Genomic DNA, 17,021 nt, shown 5'->3' with positions numbered 1-17,021 from the left:
TATGTATGTATATATATATATATATATATATATATATATATATATATATACATACACACACACACACATACATAAATATTTTTTTCTATATTGCTTCAGTAACCTGAATCGTGTTACTGTATACTTTTGTTACAAAATGTTCCAACGCTGTGCCTATTCCAGTGAAGCGTGGTCGCCTATAGCAAGGTCTCCAGCACTGCAGAATGCGCCCGACAGATATGCACTCAACATTTCACTAAGATGTGCACTCGCAAGTTTAACACATCGTGGATCCCACATCCAAGTTCTTCAATACTACAGTTTGGAACACATTTATACCCTTCTAATATAAAGCACTTCCTTATATCACTGCAGCATGGACCACGCTGCAATGCTCTTCAATGGTTCTGCAAGTTTCTTAATACTACAGTTTGGATTAAATGTACACCCTTCTAATACAAAGCGCTTCTCTATATTACTGCAGCATGGACCGTGCTGCAAGTGTCTGCAATGTACACCCTTCTTATGAATTTACTAATGCAGAGCGCATCCTTGTAACACCGTAACGTGGGCTTCCCTGTGGAGGTCTCCAGCGCTGCAAAAGAAAAGACCATATGTGCCCCGAACTGCATTACTATTAACATTTCCTACACCTACTGAAATATAACTATTTTTACACAAACCAAAGAAACCAAAACTAATACCGCAACGGATTTTCTACAGCACAGCAGCGTGGGTTTCCATGCGGAGACCTCCAGTGATTCAAAACAATAAAGTAACAAAGGTGTCCCAAAATTTATTCCCTTTCTAAAGAGTTTAAAGCAATTAATTTTATACAATATATAACTTGTAATTTGTATATTTTTGTATAATCAACTTTAACATATTTTATAGTGACCCAGCAGCATTTGGATGCCTATGTATATATTTAAGTTTGCGCGCTTTGCGCCTGTAATACCTACTGTCTGAGAAGGAACCTGTCCCGGGTTCGAAACAACTGTGTTGCACTTTTTATTCCAATAAACGCCATTTGTTGACAAAAAAAAACTTTGCATACAGTTTTTTTGGGGCAGGCGCCATACGAAAAACGTCCAACTTTTAATTTTATTTTCCACTTTTACCGCACCGACCCCTGAAGGTCACGGTGAAGGACGCCGAGGCAGCCACCTATCCGAACCTATGGACTTCAAGCGAGTCTGCATGCAATTCAAGGTGTTGTGCCCTCAGCACAACCACACACTGTAAGGTGCAGTTAACCCTGCACACATTACCCTACCGTAATAATAATATTCCACCAGGAGCACACCTCTTTTTTTTTTTTTTTTCAGACTAACTGCACTCTGATGACACCTGTCTCAGGAGCTGTCCAGAGTAGGAGCGAATCAGGACAGTTCCTGAGACAAGCAGAGGTGTCAGCAGAGAGCACTGTTGTCAGACAGAAAAGAACAACTCAACTTCAGCAGCTGATAACTATTGGAAGGATTAAGATATTTTAATAGAAGTAATTTACAAATCTGTTTAAGTTTCTAGAGCCAGTCGATCTAAAATACCTCTTTAGATGTTCCTTCACTGCCTTACTGTTTTAGTAGCCAATGCTTTTTTCTCCAGTTATAATGTATTATATTGTGGTCATCATTTCCTAGGTGTCCTCCTACCTGCACATTAGTTACTCTGTCAGGTTAGTTGGTTAATATTAAGTCCAGCAGGGTGCCCCCTCTGGTCCTGTCCTGCACCATTTGAGACAGATATTTTATCTTTCACTATAGTCAGCAGAACTGTCGACATGTCACAAGTTCTGATCAGTGGGGTTCGTTGTTCAGACCTCCACTGATCAAAAGAATGCACGTTTAGCTGGAAGTCTTTTGTCCTAAATACTATTGCTGACTGCCGAGATCCGGAGGAGATCGGGTGTTCCAGGGCTGCTGACCTACATTCATGATATGCTGTTATAGATGTTGTGCTCTTCAATTATTGTTAGCCTAACTTCTTTCTAATACTTTCATTTTGAATAAGATGGGATAATGAACTAGGATTGCGCTCTGGTTTCTCACGCTTTTTCTCTCATTCACGCCTTAAAGGAGTACTCTGCTGCTAGACATCTTATTCTTAATTAAAAGGATAGGGGATAAGATGTCTGATCGCGGGGGTCCCGCTGCTGGCCCCCCCTGCAATCTACTGCAGCACCTGGCGTTCTAAACAAATGCTTGATTCTGGCAGCTGTGGTCGTAACATCACGGCCATGTCCCTTGTGATGTCACACCACACCCCTTCCATTCATGTCTATGGGAGGAGGCGTGACTGCGTGACTAGAGCATGGGTAGCTGCTAGAACTGACATCCCAGGTTATGCATGCATGTGTGAACACTCAGATGGTTATTCAATAGAATATTGCAATTTCTCTGGTTATTTTTGTTAGTATAATCCTGTCTACACCTCAATTATTTTGATTTACTGTTGTTATAATGGTATTTGAACTCAGTTTGTTCTTATGTAAAGGTAGTTATAGAGGAGTTTCTCCTATTTTTCTTCTTACTAGGACAGCACAGACACCATCTGGATATATATATATATATATATATATATATATATACTGTATGTATATATAATATACAGTGGGGATCAAAAGTTTGGGCACCCCAGGTAAAAAAATGTATTAATGTGCATAAAGAAGCCAAGGAAAGATGGAAAAAATCTCCAAAAGGCATCAAATTACAGATTAGACATTCTTATAATATGTTAACAAAAGTTAGATTTTATTTGCATCATTTACGCTTTCAAAATAACAGAAAACAAAAAAATGACGTCTGCAAAAGTTTGGGTACCCTGCAGAATTAATACCTTGTACTGCCCCCTTTGGCAAGTGTCACAGCTTGTAAACAGTTTTTGTAGCCAACCAAGAGTCTTTCAATTCTTGTTTGAGGTATCTTTCCCCATTCTTCCCTACAAAAGTCTTCCAGTTATTTGAGATTTCTGGGCTGTCTGTCACGCATTGCTCTTTTAAGGTCTATCCATAGATTTTCAATTATGTTGAGTTCAGGAGATTGTGAAGGTCATGGCAAAACCTTCAGTTTACGCTTCTTGATGTAATCCCCCATGGATTTCGAGGTGTGTTTTTGATCATTATCCATTTGTAGAAGCCATCCTCTCTTTAACTTCAGCTTTTTCACAGATGGCATCAAGTTAGCATCCAAAATTTGCTGAAATTTTATTGAATCCATTTTTCCTTCTATTCGTGAGATGTTCCCTGTGCCACTTGCTGCTATACAACCCCAAAGCATGATTGATCCACCCCCATGCTTAACAGTTGGACAGAGGTTCCTTTCATTAAATTCTGTTCCCCTTCTTCTCCAAACGTACCTTTGCTCATTCCGGCCAAACAGTTCAATTTTAACCTCATCGGTCCACAGAACTTGTTTCCAAAATGCATCAGGCTTGTCTATATGTTCATTTGCAAAGTTCAAACGCTGATTTTTGTGGTTATGACGTAGAAGAGGTTTTCTTCTGATGACTCTTCCATGAAGACCATATTTGTACAAGTATCTCTTTATAGTGGAATAGTGTACCACAACTCCAGTGTCTGCCAGATCTTTCTGGAGGGATTGTGCAGTCAAACGTGGGTTTTGAATTATTTTCCTCACAATCCTGCAAGCTGTTCAGTCTGATATTTTTCTTGGTCTTCCAGATCTTGCTTTAACTTCCACTGTTCCTGATGACTGACATTTCTTAATTACATTCCGAACAGAGAATATAGCCATCTGAAACATTTTGCTATCTTCTTATAGCCTTCTCCAGCTTTGTGAGCGTCAACTATTTTCAGTTTCAGATTTCTAGACAACTGTTTAGAAGAACCCATGGTGCTGATTGTTGGGGCAAGGTCAGATGAGTCTGGGCATTTAAAACCTTTGAGATTGACATCACCAGGTCTTCCCAGATAATGATTGAGAACAATCCATGACACTGGCAGGTCTCAGCTTTGCAAAGGGGGCAGTGCATGCTATAAATTCTGCAGGGTGCCCAAACTTTTGTAGACACCAATTTTTTGTTTTCTGTTATTTTGAAAGTGTAAATGATGGAGATGAAATCTAATGTTTGTTGACATATTATGAGAATGTCTAATCTGTAATTTGATGCCTTTTGGAGATTTTTCCATCTTTCCTTGGCTTCTTTATGCACATTAATAAACATTTTTTACCTGGGGTGCCCAAACTTTTGATCCCCACTGTATATATATATATATATATATATATATATATATATATATATGGATATACACTTCTCAAAAAATTAAAGGAACACTAAGATAACACATCCTAGATCTGAATGAATGAACTAATCATATGAAATACTTCGGTCTTTACATAGTTGAATGTGCTGACAACAAAATCACACAAAAATTTTCAATGGAAATCAAGTTTATCAACCCATGGAGGTCTGGATATGGAGTCACGCTCAAAATAAAAGTGGAAAACCACACTACAGGCTGATCCAACTTTGATGTATTGTCCTTAAAAGAAGTCAAAATGAGGCTCAGTAGTGTGTGTGGCCTCCACGTGCCTGTATGTCCTACCTACAATGCCTAGGCATGCTCCTGATGAGGTGGCAGATGGTCTCTTAAGGGATGTCCTCCCAGACCTGGACTAAAGCATCTGCCAACTACTGGACAGTCTGTGGTGCAAAGTAGCATTGTTGGATGGAGCGAGACAGGATGTCCCAGACGTGCTCAATCAGATTCAGGTCTGGGGAACGGGCGGGCCAGTCCATAGAATCAATGCCTTCCTCTTACAAAAACTGCTGACACACTCCAGTCACATGAGGTGTAGCATTGTTTTGCATTAAGAGGAACCAAGGGCCAACCACACCAGCATATGGTCTCACAAGGGGTCTGAGGATCTCATATTGGTACCTAATGGCAGTCAGGCTACCCCTGGCAAGCACATGGAGGGCTGTACGGCCCCCCCAAAGAAAAGCCATCCCACATCATTACTGACCCACCGCCAAACCGGTCATCCTGGAGGATGCTGCAGACAGCAGAACATTCTCAACGGCTTTTCCCGACTCTGTGACATCTGTCACGTGCTCAGTGTGAACCTGTTATCATCTGTAACGAGCACAGATGGCGCCAGTGGCGAATTTGCAAATCTTGGTGTTCTCTGGCAAATGCCAAAAGTCCTGCACAGTGTTGGGCTGTAAGCACAACCCCCACCTGTGGACGTCGGGCCCTCTGCTGGAGGTCATTTTGTAGGGCTCTGGCAGTTCTCCTCCTTCTCCCTCTTGCCCAAAGGCCCTGCTGCTGGGTTGTTGCACTCCTACGGCCTCTTCCTCATCTTCTGATGTACTGGCCTTTCTTCTGGTAGCGCCTCCATGCTCTGGACACTACGCTGACAGACACAGCAAACCTTCTTGCCACAGCTCACATTGATGTGCTATCCTGGAAGAGCTGCGCTACCTGAGCAACTTGTATCGGTTGTAGCCTCCGTCTCATGCAACCACTAGAGTGAAAGCACCATCAGCATTCAAAAATGACCAAAACATCAGCCAGGAAGCATAGGAACTGAGAAGCATAGGAACTGAGAAGAACTGGGGGTGTCTTGCTTCTTGCCTATAATTTCCACTTGTTGTCTGTTCCATTTGCACAACAGCATGTGAAATTGATTGTCATACAGAGTTGCTTCCTGAGTGGACAATGTGATTTCACAGAAGTGTGATTGACTTGGAGTTACATTGTGTTGTTTAACCCCTTAAGGACCTGGGGGGTTTCCGTTTTCGCATTTTCATTTTTTCCACCTTACCATTAAAAAATCATAACTCTTTCAATTTTGCACCTAAAAATCCATATGATGGCTTATTTTTTGCACCACCAATTCTACTTTGTAATGACATCAGTCGTTTTACTCAGAAATCTATAGCGAAACGGATAAAAAAATCATTGTGAGACAAAATTGAAAAAAAAAAGCAATTTTGTAATTTTTGGGGGCTTCCGTTTCTACACTGTACATTTTTCGGTAAAAATTACACCTTCTCTTTATTCTTTAGGTCCATATGATTTAATTGATAACCTACTATATGCAGGAAAATGTATACGTTTAAAATTGTCATCTTCTGACCCCTATAACTTTTTTCTTTTTCCGCGTATGGGGCGGTATGAGGGCTCATTTTTTTGCGCCGTGATCTGAAGTTTTTATTGGTACCATTTTCGCATTGATAGGACTTATTGATAGCTTTTTATTCATTTTTTCATGATAAAAAAAAGTGACCAAAAAATTTTGGACTTTTGAATTTTTTTGTGCGTACGCCATTGACCGTGCAGTTTAATTAATGATATATTTTTATAATTTGGACATATCCGCACGTGGCAATACCACATGCTTATTTTTATTTACACTGTTTTTTTTTTTATGGGATGATTAAAACTTTTATTAGGGAAGGTGTTAAATGATCTTTATTCACTTTTTTGTGATTCACTTTTTTTTTTTTTGCAATGTTATAGCTCCCATAGGGACCTATAACACTGCACACACTGATCTTTTACATTGATCAGTGGTTTCTCATAAGAAATCGATGGTTCTGCCGCTTGACTGCTCATGCCTGGATCTCAGGCACTGAGCAGTCATTCGGCGATCGGACAGCATGGAGGCAGGTAAGGACCCTCTGGCTGTCTTGTAGGCTGTTCAGGATGCCGCGATTTAGCCGTGGCGATCCCGAACAGCTTCCTGAGCTAACCGGCATGGTTTTACTTTCACTTTAGACACGGCGTTCAACCTTGAACGCAGTGTCTAAAGGGTTAAAAGCGCGTGGCACTGCGATCAGTGCCCGGGTCCCGGACGTTGTTAGAGGCCGGGCCCGACCCGGCCGTGGCCCCGCATTATAGATCGGGAGCGGACTCATGACGTATCGGTACGTCATGGGTCCTTAAGAGGTTAAGTGTTCCCTTTATTTTTTTGAGCAGTGTATATATAATATATGTATGGATAGGTGGGGTTGAGGACTAGTTTATTTACGCATTTTCTACCTGTAACCCAGCTAGCTTCCTCATTGTTCTGCAATTTCACACTACTTTACCCCCTCTGTCCCAGAGAGTGCTTGCTCAGTGAACAGCAGACTCCTTTCCATGTTGTCTCAGTCTTGTCAGTTGCTCCTCTAGATCCAAAATCTGGGCTTCCAAATGATCAACTTACACACATCTCTCACAGAAATATGCACCCTCGAATCACTGTTCAAGGATTGCATACATCGAGCAAAATGTACACGGAATAACATTGTCAAATATGCAGAACATTTTAATGAGGATAGCACAGATATATGACAGAATCAGACAGTTAATATTTCAGTTAATTCAATTGGCTCTCCTATAAACTCCTAAATCTTTTAATCTTAAAGGTGTTATCCAGGTTTCAAAAATTACAATTTATAAGTAATGGAAAGGGCAGATCAACAACTTAGTAATTAGAAGTATTTTAATATTTTGCCCCAGTGCCTCTGTATCTCTATGGAGGCATGTTCTCATCCTTTAGCGATGTTTCGTACTCTCAGTGCAGAGCTGAGAGTACGAAACATCACGTATCATGAGACATTTCATTCCCCTGGCTCCCCCTCCCCGCCACTCCTAACAACCACTGACCCCCATGCTCTGTCTCTTCTCTGTGTGTTTAAATGTATTTATAAATGTGTGTAAGCAAAAGTATTTATAGATGTTTATATGTGTGTTAATGTACAGTATATATAAAGTGTATATGTGTGTAAATGTATAAACACTTGTATGTATGTATAAAAATGGATGTATAATCAATTGTGCGATTGATTACGTAAACCAGTCCTCAAAGGTACATATGGAAAGAAAAGTTATAATATAGATAACAATTTATTCAGATAAAAATATATGATCAAAGCCCCCAATTGCCCTAGCAGGGCCCTTGCATCGGGCGAAGGGGCTCAACAGATGTTATAAAATGTCAGGGAATGAACCAAAAATAAAAAAGTTGATAAAAATATGTGTGTCTATAATATATAATAATTAGTTCAGATGTGTATACCAACTAAATATAATAGTAGCAGCTGGGTAAAATAATGATTGACTAATGCGCTTTGGTATACACATCCGAACAATTTATTATATATTATTGACAAACATTTTTTATAAACTTTTTTATTTTTGGTTCATTCCCTGACATTCTGTAACATCTGTTGGGCCCCTTTGTCCTATGCAAGGGCCCTGCTGGGGCGATTGGAGGCTTTGATCATATATTCTCATCTGAATAAATTGTTATCTATATTATAACTGGATCTATCCTCTTTTCTTTCCATATGTACCTTTGAGGACTGGCTTACATAATCAATTGACAATTGTTTATACATCCATTTTTATTTGTTCCTGGCCTTTTTGGGTGAAGGCATCACCTGTAACCTTGGGTACATATCTCTAGTCCAAGTGAGCTACACACCTCTTTTTTCCTTTTTTTTATCACATGTATGTGTAAATGTATTTATAAATGTGTATATACACTGATTAAAAAAATAAAGGGAACACTTAAATAACACAATGTAACTCCAAGTCAATCTTCTGTGAAAACACACTGTCCACTCAGGAAGCAACTCTGTATGACAATCAATTTCACATACTGTTGTGCAAATGGAACAGAAAACAGGTGGAAATTATGGGCAATTAGCAAGACACCCCCAATAAAGGAGTGGTTTTGCAGGTGGTGACCACAGACCTCTTCTCTATTACTATGCTTCCTGGCTGTTTTGGTCACTTTTGAATGCTGGCAGTGCTTTCACTCTAGTGGTAGCATGAGACGAAGTCTACAACCCACACAAGTGGCTCAGGTAGTGCAACTCATCCAGGATGGCACATCAATGTGAGCTGTGGCAAGAAGGTTTGCTGTGTCTGTCAGCCTAGTGTCCAGAGCATGGAGGCACTACCAGGAGACATGCCAGTACATCAGGAGATGTAGAGGAGGCCGTAGGAGGGCAAAAACCCAGCAGCAGGACCGCTACCTTTTCCTTTGTGCAAGGAGGAGCAGGAGGAGCACAGCTAAAGCCCTACAAAATGACCTCCAGCAGGCCACAAATGTGCATGTGTCAACTCAAACAGTCAGAAACAGACTCCATGAGTGTCGTATGAGGGCCCGACATCCACAGGTGGGGGTTGTGCTTACAGTACAACACCGTGCAGGACATTTGGCATTTGCCAAAGAATACCAAGATTGGCAAATTCACCATTTGCACCCTGTGCTCTTCACAGATGAAAGCAGGTTTACACTGAGCAGGTTTACACTTGACAGAGTCTGGAGATGCCGTGGAGAACGTTATGTTGCCTGCAACATCCTCCAGCATAACCAGTTTGGCAGTGGGTCAGTAATAATGTGGGGTGGCCTTTCTTTGGGGGCCACACAGCCCTCCATGTGCTTGCCAGGGGTAGCCTGACTGCCATTAACGTAGAAACATAGATCCTCAGACCCCTTGTGAGACCATATTCTGGTGCGGTTGACCCTGGGTTCCTCCTAATGCAAGACAATGCTAGACCTCATGTGGCTGGAGTGTGTCAGCAGTTCCTGCAAGAGTAAGGCATTGATGCTATGGACTAGCCTGCCTGTTCCCCAGACTTGAATCTTATTGAGCACATCTGGGACATAATGTCACGCTCCATCCACCAATGCCACGTTGCACCACAGACTGTTCAGGAGTTGGGAGATTCTTTAGTCCAGTTCTGGGAGGACATCCCTCAGGAGACCATCCGCCACCTCATCAGGACCATGCCCAGACGTTGTAGGGAGGACATACAGGCACATGGAGGCCACACACACTACGAAGCTTAATTTTGACTTGTTTTAAGGACATTACATCAAAGTTGGATCAGCCTGTAGTGTGGTTTTCCACTTTGATTTTGAGTGTGACTCCATAGCCAGACCTCCATGAGTTGATAAATTTGATTTCCATCGATATTTTCTGTGTGATTTTGTTGTCAGCACATTTAACTATGTAAAGACGAAAGTATTTCATATGATAAGTTCATTCATTCAGATCTAGGATGTGTTATCTTAGTGTTCACTTTATTTTTTGGAGCAGTGTATGTGTAAATGTATTTGTAAATGTGTATTTGTAAATGTATATGTGTGTGCAAATGTTTAAATAAATGTGTATGTGTGTGTAAGGTTGTCTTTCCACTTGTCTGCCGTGTGGCATTTTTTCCCTCCGATGCATTAAATGAATGGGACAGTTCTTATTCATCCAGCGTCTCGATAGAGGCAGGACATGCTGGATAGGGGAATACATCGTGCTCTGTTCCCCAGGCAATGCTGCACACCTCTCAGGCGGCATCCGATGTCCGACCCCATACAAACCTATGGAATGCTGAAGGCATTTGACTAGGGAAGGATCAAACTACAGGAAGTATAGTCATCCCCATTTTCTGGTAAATAAAGGCTATAGGACTACCCCTGAAGAAGGTACGCTACACTTCTGTTTGTGCTTGGCTATTGGTTGCAAACACATTTTTGCCCAACCTTTCTCAACTAGGGTGCCTCCAGCTGTTGCAAAACTACAACTGCTGGGAGTTGTAGTTTTGCAAGAGCTGGAGCCACCTTGGATGGGCAACAATGCCAAACAATATTGTGCCAGAATATTTTTTCATTTTTGCACATTATGTTTTTCCTTCTTGCCTTAAAGCTTAATTTTAAAAGATCTATGATGAAACAAAAATAAAAAATATACATATTTGTTGGGCAAAACTGGAAGAAAAACACAATTTTGCTACTTTCAGGAGCTTCTGTTTCTAGGCAGTGTGGTTGTCAATTAAAATGACACATTGGCCCTCATTTACTAACAGAATTCCTACTCTTTTTGTTGGGATTTGCGCCTAAATTCTGTCTCACGGACCATGCGACAGAATGTGGACCAGAAAAAAACCTGACAGAATCTGAAACACTCAGAGTATAAAAAAACAAACTACAAAATGGGCGTATTTTTTGGGAAAAGGGGCATGTTCCCTACATTTCATTCGAAATCACTCTTCTGAAAATCACTCTGAAAATCATGTGAATTTTTGGGGAAGAAAACCCTACACTTCGAAAGCGGAGTAAATTAGTAAATACCATGGAAAAAAAAAGTCGGAACAGCAAAAAACACAACAAAACCTTCACTCCACTCTTAGTAAATCAGGGCCATCATCTTTATTCTGTAGGTCTATACGATTACAATTCCCAATTTATATTGTTTTGGTTTTATTTTACTACTTTTAAAAGAGTCAAAGTTTTCATATGAAAATGAGTATGCCTAAAATAGTTCTCTTCTGACCTCTATACACTTTTATTTTCCCATACTACAATATGATAGCAGTTTAGAATGGAGGCAGTTAGAGTATGGGGAAGGAGAAGAGATAAAGGAAGACTAAAGACTCATTGGAAATGCAGTCTTCAGTTGATAAGCTGTGCTGTGGGTGCAAGGGGGCATAATTTACTTAAGTCAAAAATCTGTAAAAACGGCTCTTTATCTCAGGAATGGTAAAAGTCTGATAACCCTTTTAACTCCCCACACTTCGCATTCAAACACACACCCAACACGTTCACACACTCTCTTTCTTATCACACTTATCTCCGCATTGGTATAAAATAATATAAATTCTAAAAGATTAAGGCTGGGTTCACACCACGTTTTTCAAATACGGTTACCGTATACGCTTTTCCGCTAAAAAATGTATGGCAAAAACCGTATGCAACCGTATACAACCGTATGACTCCAAATTAAAACGGAACGTACAGTAAAAACGTACAGTTTTTCCCTGTATGGTTCTATCCGTTTGCATCAGTTTTTGCCAACGGTTTTGCTATTTTGTTGGAATTAGTTTTCCAGCAATTTAATAAAGTTACTATTGTTCTATTGAAATTCCAATCTGCGCATGTGTCAACTCCAAAAACGGATTAGAAAAACAATGTGCAACCGTATTCTGAAATTCTGTGTACGGTTCTCATAGACAACAATGTTAAAACAACCGCATATGGTTCGCATACGGTTTACCAACCGGAGGCAAAAACGTGGTCGACAGCGTTTTTGCCTACGGTTGAAAAATCGGCAACACCGTATCCGAGGCAAAACGGATGCAACCGTACACAACATTTGGAATACGGTTTACAATACATTCTCTATGCAAACGGTTTAGGATACAGTTGTATACGTTTTTTTTTTGCGGAAAACCGTATACGGTTACCATATTTGAAAAACGTGGTGTCAACCCAGCCTAACACTTTTTCAAATGGTGAACATCTGAAAACAAGAATTTCTGTCTTTTTGTTCATCCCACTCTTAAAAAATAATAAGAATAAAGTCAAACATACTGCATGCCATAAAAAACAATTACGGAATTAATGTTTTATTCCATTCAGCCTCCATTATATGTTACTGAAAATGATACTATTAAAATACAACTCATTCTACATTAAAAGTTAGTATTTTTCTTTATAATCACTGTACATCTACATCACCAAATTTGGCCATCCCAGGAATAAATGTTAAGTATTCCTGCTATGGCCAATCTAATTTCCCCTTAAATTAAATGATAAATATAGAATCAATAACAGCATTTGATTCCATATAGGCTTGTTTACAGATATTTTATGGTGTAGGTTAATTAATCAATCCTAAAAGATTGGGTGTAAGGAATACAATATGCAGATGCTATGCCGCCATCTACCACAGTGCAACAATTTGTACCATTTTTTAATTTGCAAAACTATAAATAACAAAGTCCTAAAACAATGGACCTTAGTCATTTTTGGGATTTTTATCTGGAGTATCTGCATTGGTGATGCCAAGAAAGCTGATGTATTTGAATTATTTAACAAGACTGTGATCCTTTTGTTTTGTCTCACAACAAACTGTTTTAGTATACAGAAAATATATTCATAACATGTATACAATACACAGCACTCCTACAAGCAATCAAAGAATAGACAATTGTTTTACAGACAAGTGACTATAGTGAGAGGGGCCTGTCATGCACTGACACTGGATACCACCCTTTATTCCTACCCACTTACAGGAACACAAAGAACATTGTGCAGTTGTGTTGATAAACATGCCACATTGTATGTGAAAACCAAACATGTTAAGAGTTGTCACACTTAAGCTGTTTTATTTGCATACTCTTGATTGATGACATAATCTACAACATTGGTCTTCAAACTGTGGCCCTCCAGATGTTGCAAAACTACAATTCCCAGCATGCCCGGACAGCATGCTGGGAGTTGTAGTTTTGCAACATCTGGAGGGCCACAGTTTGAAGACCGCTGATCTACAAACTATTTTGTGAAACACCATCAATATATTTATACATTATGCAATTTCCATAGAACAGGTAATATTAAATACTAATACAATTTATTGTTATAAACTAATGTCAAGCTCTTGTCTGTAGCCAGCGCAGCTATGCTGTCACACACACAATAGCGTAGTTTGATTTCCCTGAAACTTTACAATTTGTAACAGTACAAAGAATATAATTTAAGAAAATCGCTCATAATTTCATAATATTCAAAAAAGCTTTTATTGTATATGTTATATTGGTATTGTTAGTCAATATTCATAAAAACACAAAGTACAATTTTTAATAAAGCCCTTTATGTATGTTCATAATGTAATTGATGTCGATAACCTCACACTTAAAGGAGTTATGTTGTATTTACAGTCCCTTTCTATATGCTCATTTAGGTCTCCAAATCTCTTGCTCTGTCAGACCCAGTCTGTGAATAGATTACATCGATAGATCATAGATCATCGTTTGTTAAAATGGCCACATAGAATACTACATTTGATAACAACAGCTCTGCCTAGGGCAGGGGACTCTTATGTTAAACAAGGTATTTTTAATGGGTGTGTCCTTTTAGGCATGCGGGTATAGTGTATCTGTCTACTCATCAGTTCACTTTAAAGGGTACCTCTCATCAAAAAAACTTTTGATATATTATAGATTAATGTATGCAGAATAACTTTACAATTGCATGTTATTAAAAAATATGCTTCTTTCTATTTAATTTTTCACTTTGAAGAAATGACCACTAGGGGTCTCCCTACCAGTCCTGGCAGCAAGCATTTCAGACTCATGCTGGAGTCCTAAACACTACGAGCTGCCAGTCTGCTTTGTTCACAAAGGAGAACACTCAGAGCTGCCAGCCTGCTTTGTTCACAGCCTGTTTGGCTGTGAACAAAGCAGGCTGGCAGCTCTGAGTGTTTAGCTCTGAGTGCTTAGCATGAGTCAGAAATGCTTGCTGACAGGACTGATCGGGAAAAATACAATAGAAAGAAGCATATTTTTCATTAACATGCTATTGGAAAGTTATTCAACATTCATTAATCTAAAATATATCAAAAGTTTATTTGATGAGAGGTACCCTTTAAACAAGGTATTTTTAATGGGTGTGTCCTTTTAGGCATGCGGGTATAGTGTATCTGTCTATTCATCAGTTCACTTTAAATAAAAAGAGAAATCACAGTGTTTACATTATACACAGAGATTACAAAGCTTATAAAACTGGTGATTGGATAGAGAATGAATGGGTTATAATGTTAAAAGAATTTTAGTTAGATAATTTAGCATATTTTATATGAATTACATAGTTAATGGAGTAAAACTGGAGCATTGTAGGTGGAAATTGAAAATATGTCACAAGTGGCAAAAATAATTATGATATTAATAGTAAAAATGTGCATTTTTGGGAACATTAGGTGAAATATGATATATATTTTGCTCCTTTTACATGGTTTACATTGTTCCTTTTTAAAGAATCCACTGTGGTTAAAAAAAAATAAAAAAAATAAAAATCATAGATTTCATAATCATAGATAGTCAGTAAAAAAAAATCATAGATTACCATGTTTTGTATCAAATTTTAAACCTTCTATAATATGCAATATACCTGAAGCTTCATGCCTTCCCTATTTTACATAAATAATAGGAAGATAAAGGATAGATACATCATAAATAAATACTAGGAAGAAAGTTAGACATTTAGCACAATACAAATGATATATATTATATAATACAAATATATATATATATATATATATATATATATATATATATAATTTATTTATTTATTTTTTTATTTTTGGAGAGGACACTGTATAATCTAAGGTTTTTTTTATCCCTTCTAATAACTGTCAGTGTTAATCCACACAATGAGTTTAATGCACTTCCTGTCATTACATTGTGCAATAATAAGTATCTTTCTTTCTAATTGTACTGTAAACAGAAGTTTGTATGAAATGATTGCTATTTTGCTACTATACATTTGGATTGTACAAATGTGTAGTTCTTTTGTATACACCTCATTGTTTGCCTTACAAAACATAGTACAACATACCAACAAATATAAAATAATCACAAATTTACTAGTAACCCTTTTATATTTTCATGGTATTAATGCATATACAAATTGTATTATTTTAATAATTATTTTGTGTATGTTTATAAGAGTTTTAATCAGAAATAGATAGTTGTCCAACTTGTGACTTACCCATGGTATTCAGAATTGTGAAGGAGCCTTGTCAGTCAGTTACCTATTCCTCTCTGTTACTGTCCCCAGAGTCTGTGTCCGCACAGTGTCATTTGAATTGTTTGTATATGTTTGCCAAGCCCCTTAACACATTCCGTTCTCCAATGGTTGGGGTACTGGTAAGTAGGATAAATCAATAGGGTGGTAACCTTCCTCCAAAGTGGCAGAACATTGGTTAAAATATACTCATGGTGGGTGTTAGCACCCAGTTGCCAGCTCCCCCCACATCACTTTATTGTGAAGGTTTATTGTTACTGAAAGTAGTGGAGAATAAGAATTATGTAAAATGTTAACCCTAAAATATAGATATAAGCTAGTTAGTTGATGATAAAGAACCTTCTTAATTTTCCATTCAGCTGTATATCCATCTTATTTACTATGTTATTAGTAAGCACACAGCAATCCAACCAAAAGAAAGTGTTAATATTTGTGCCTTCTGACAGTATTCGTTGGGTTGTGGAAGGGAGAGGCAGCTCCTATCACAGCTTAGCACCCAGAACCATTAGAAGACCAGCTGCAGCTATAATGAAAGGCAAATACGTTCACATACAATGAATGAAATATGTTGAGCAAAGAGTTTTGTTCATTATTTGTATACTGTGTTATGGTGAATATGTTTAATTGTTTATGCTGGAAGTAATGCGCATGTGCATTTGCAAATACAATTTTTCTTAAACATTTTGCATTTTTTTTTAAATATACAGGAATACAGGAATTTAACAGAAGCAATTATATGTTGGAACCCTTGAAATTTTTCTAGAAAATGAAGTATTTCTCACAGAAAAGGATTGCAGTAACACATGTTTTGCTATACACATGTTTATTCTCTTTGTGTGTATTGGAACTAAACCAAAAAAGGAAGGAAAAAAGCAAATTGGACATAATGTCATATCAAATTACAAAAATGGGCTGGGCAAAATTATTGTCACCCTTTCAAAATTGCGGAAAAATAAGATTGTTTCAAGCATATGATGCTCGTTTAAATTCACCTGGGGCAAGTAACAGGGGTGGGCCATGTCAAATTACACCTGAAAGCAGATGAAAAGGAGAGAAGTTCACTTAATCTTTGCATTGTGTGTCTGTGTGTGCCACACTAAGCAATGGCAACAGAAGGAGGAGAAGAGAACTGTCTGAGGACTTGAGAAACAAAATTGTGGAAAAATATCAAAAAGCTCAGGGTTACAAGTCCATCTTCAGAGACCTAGATTTGCCTTTGTCCACAGTGCGCAACATTATCAAGAAGTTTACAACCCATGGCACTGTAGCTAATCTCCCTGGGTGTGGAGAGAAGAGAATAATTGATAAAAGGTGTCAGCTCAGGATAGTCCTGATGGTGGATAAGAATCCCCAAACAAGTTCCAAATATATTCAAGCTGTCCTGCAGGCTCAGGGAGCAGCTCATAGAGGTACTAAATGTAGATGTAACAGTCTAGGGTAGAGAGGGAATATGTTCAGTTATTCACAGAAAAATCACGAAGAAAATTTCCATTTAGATAT

At 38.5% G+C, this 17,021-nt stretch overlaps 1 protein-coding gene and 1 long non-coding RNA gene across 3 annotated transcripts in view; one reads left to right on the top strand and one right to left on the bottom strand.

The window, feature by feature from the left end:
• Positions 1-15,640, bottom strand: part of PLP1 (proteolipid protein 1) — a 78,569-nt gene extending 62,929 nt beyond the window's left edge. For both annotated transcript variants that reach the window (XM_056541507.1, XM_056541508.1), the window contains exon 1: positions 15,486-15,640. In XM_056541507.1, coding sequence (XP_056397482.1) covers positions 15,486-15,489 — 4 coding nt within the window. In that variant the 5' untranslated portion in view covers positions 15,490-15,640. The remainder of the gene's footprint in view (positions 1-15,485) is intronic.
• LOC130292058 (uncharacterized) overlaps positions 1-16,368 on the top strand; it is a 61,615-nt gene extending 45,247 nt beyond the window's left edge. The window contains exon 5 of the long non-coding RNA XR_008848069.1: positions 16,229-16,368. This is a non-coding gene — a long non-coding RNA (uncharacterized LOC130292058). The remainder of the gene's footprint in view (positions 1-16,228) is intronic.
• The last annotated feature ends 653 nt before the right edge of the window (positions 16,369-17,021 follow it).

The sequence above is a fragment of the Hyla sarda genome, chromosome 9 (assembly GCF_029499605.1).
Source record: "Hyla sarda isolate aHylSar1 chromosome 9, aHylSar1.hap1, whole genome shotgun sequence".
In the NCBI taxonomy this organism is placed as follows: domain Eukaryota; kingdom Metazoa; phylum Chordata; class Amphibia; order Anura; family Hylidae; genus Hyla; species Hyla sarda.
The sequence above is the reverse complement of the archived record's forward strand: the minus strand, read 5'-3'. Positions and strand labels throughout refer to the sequence as shown.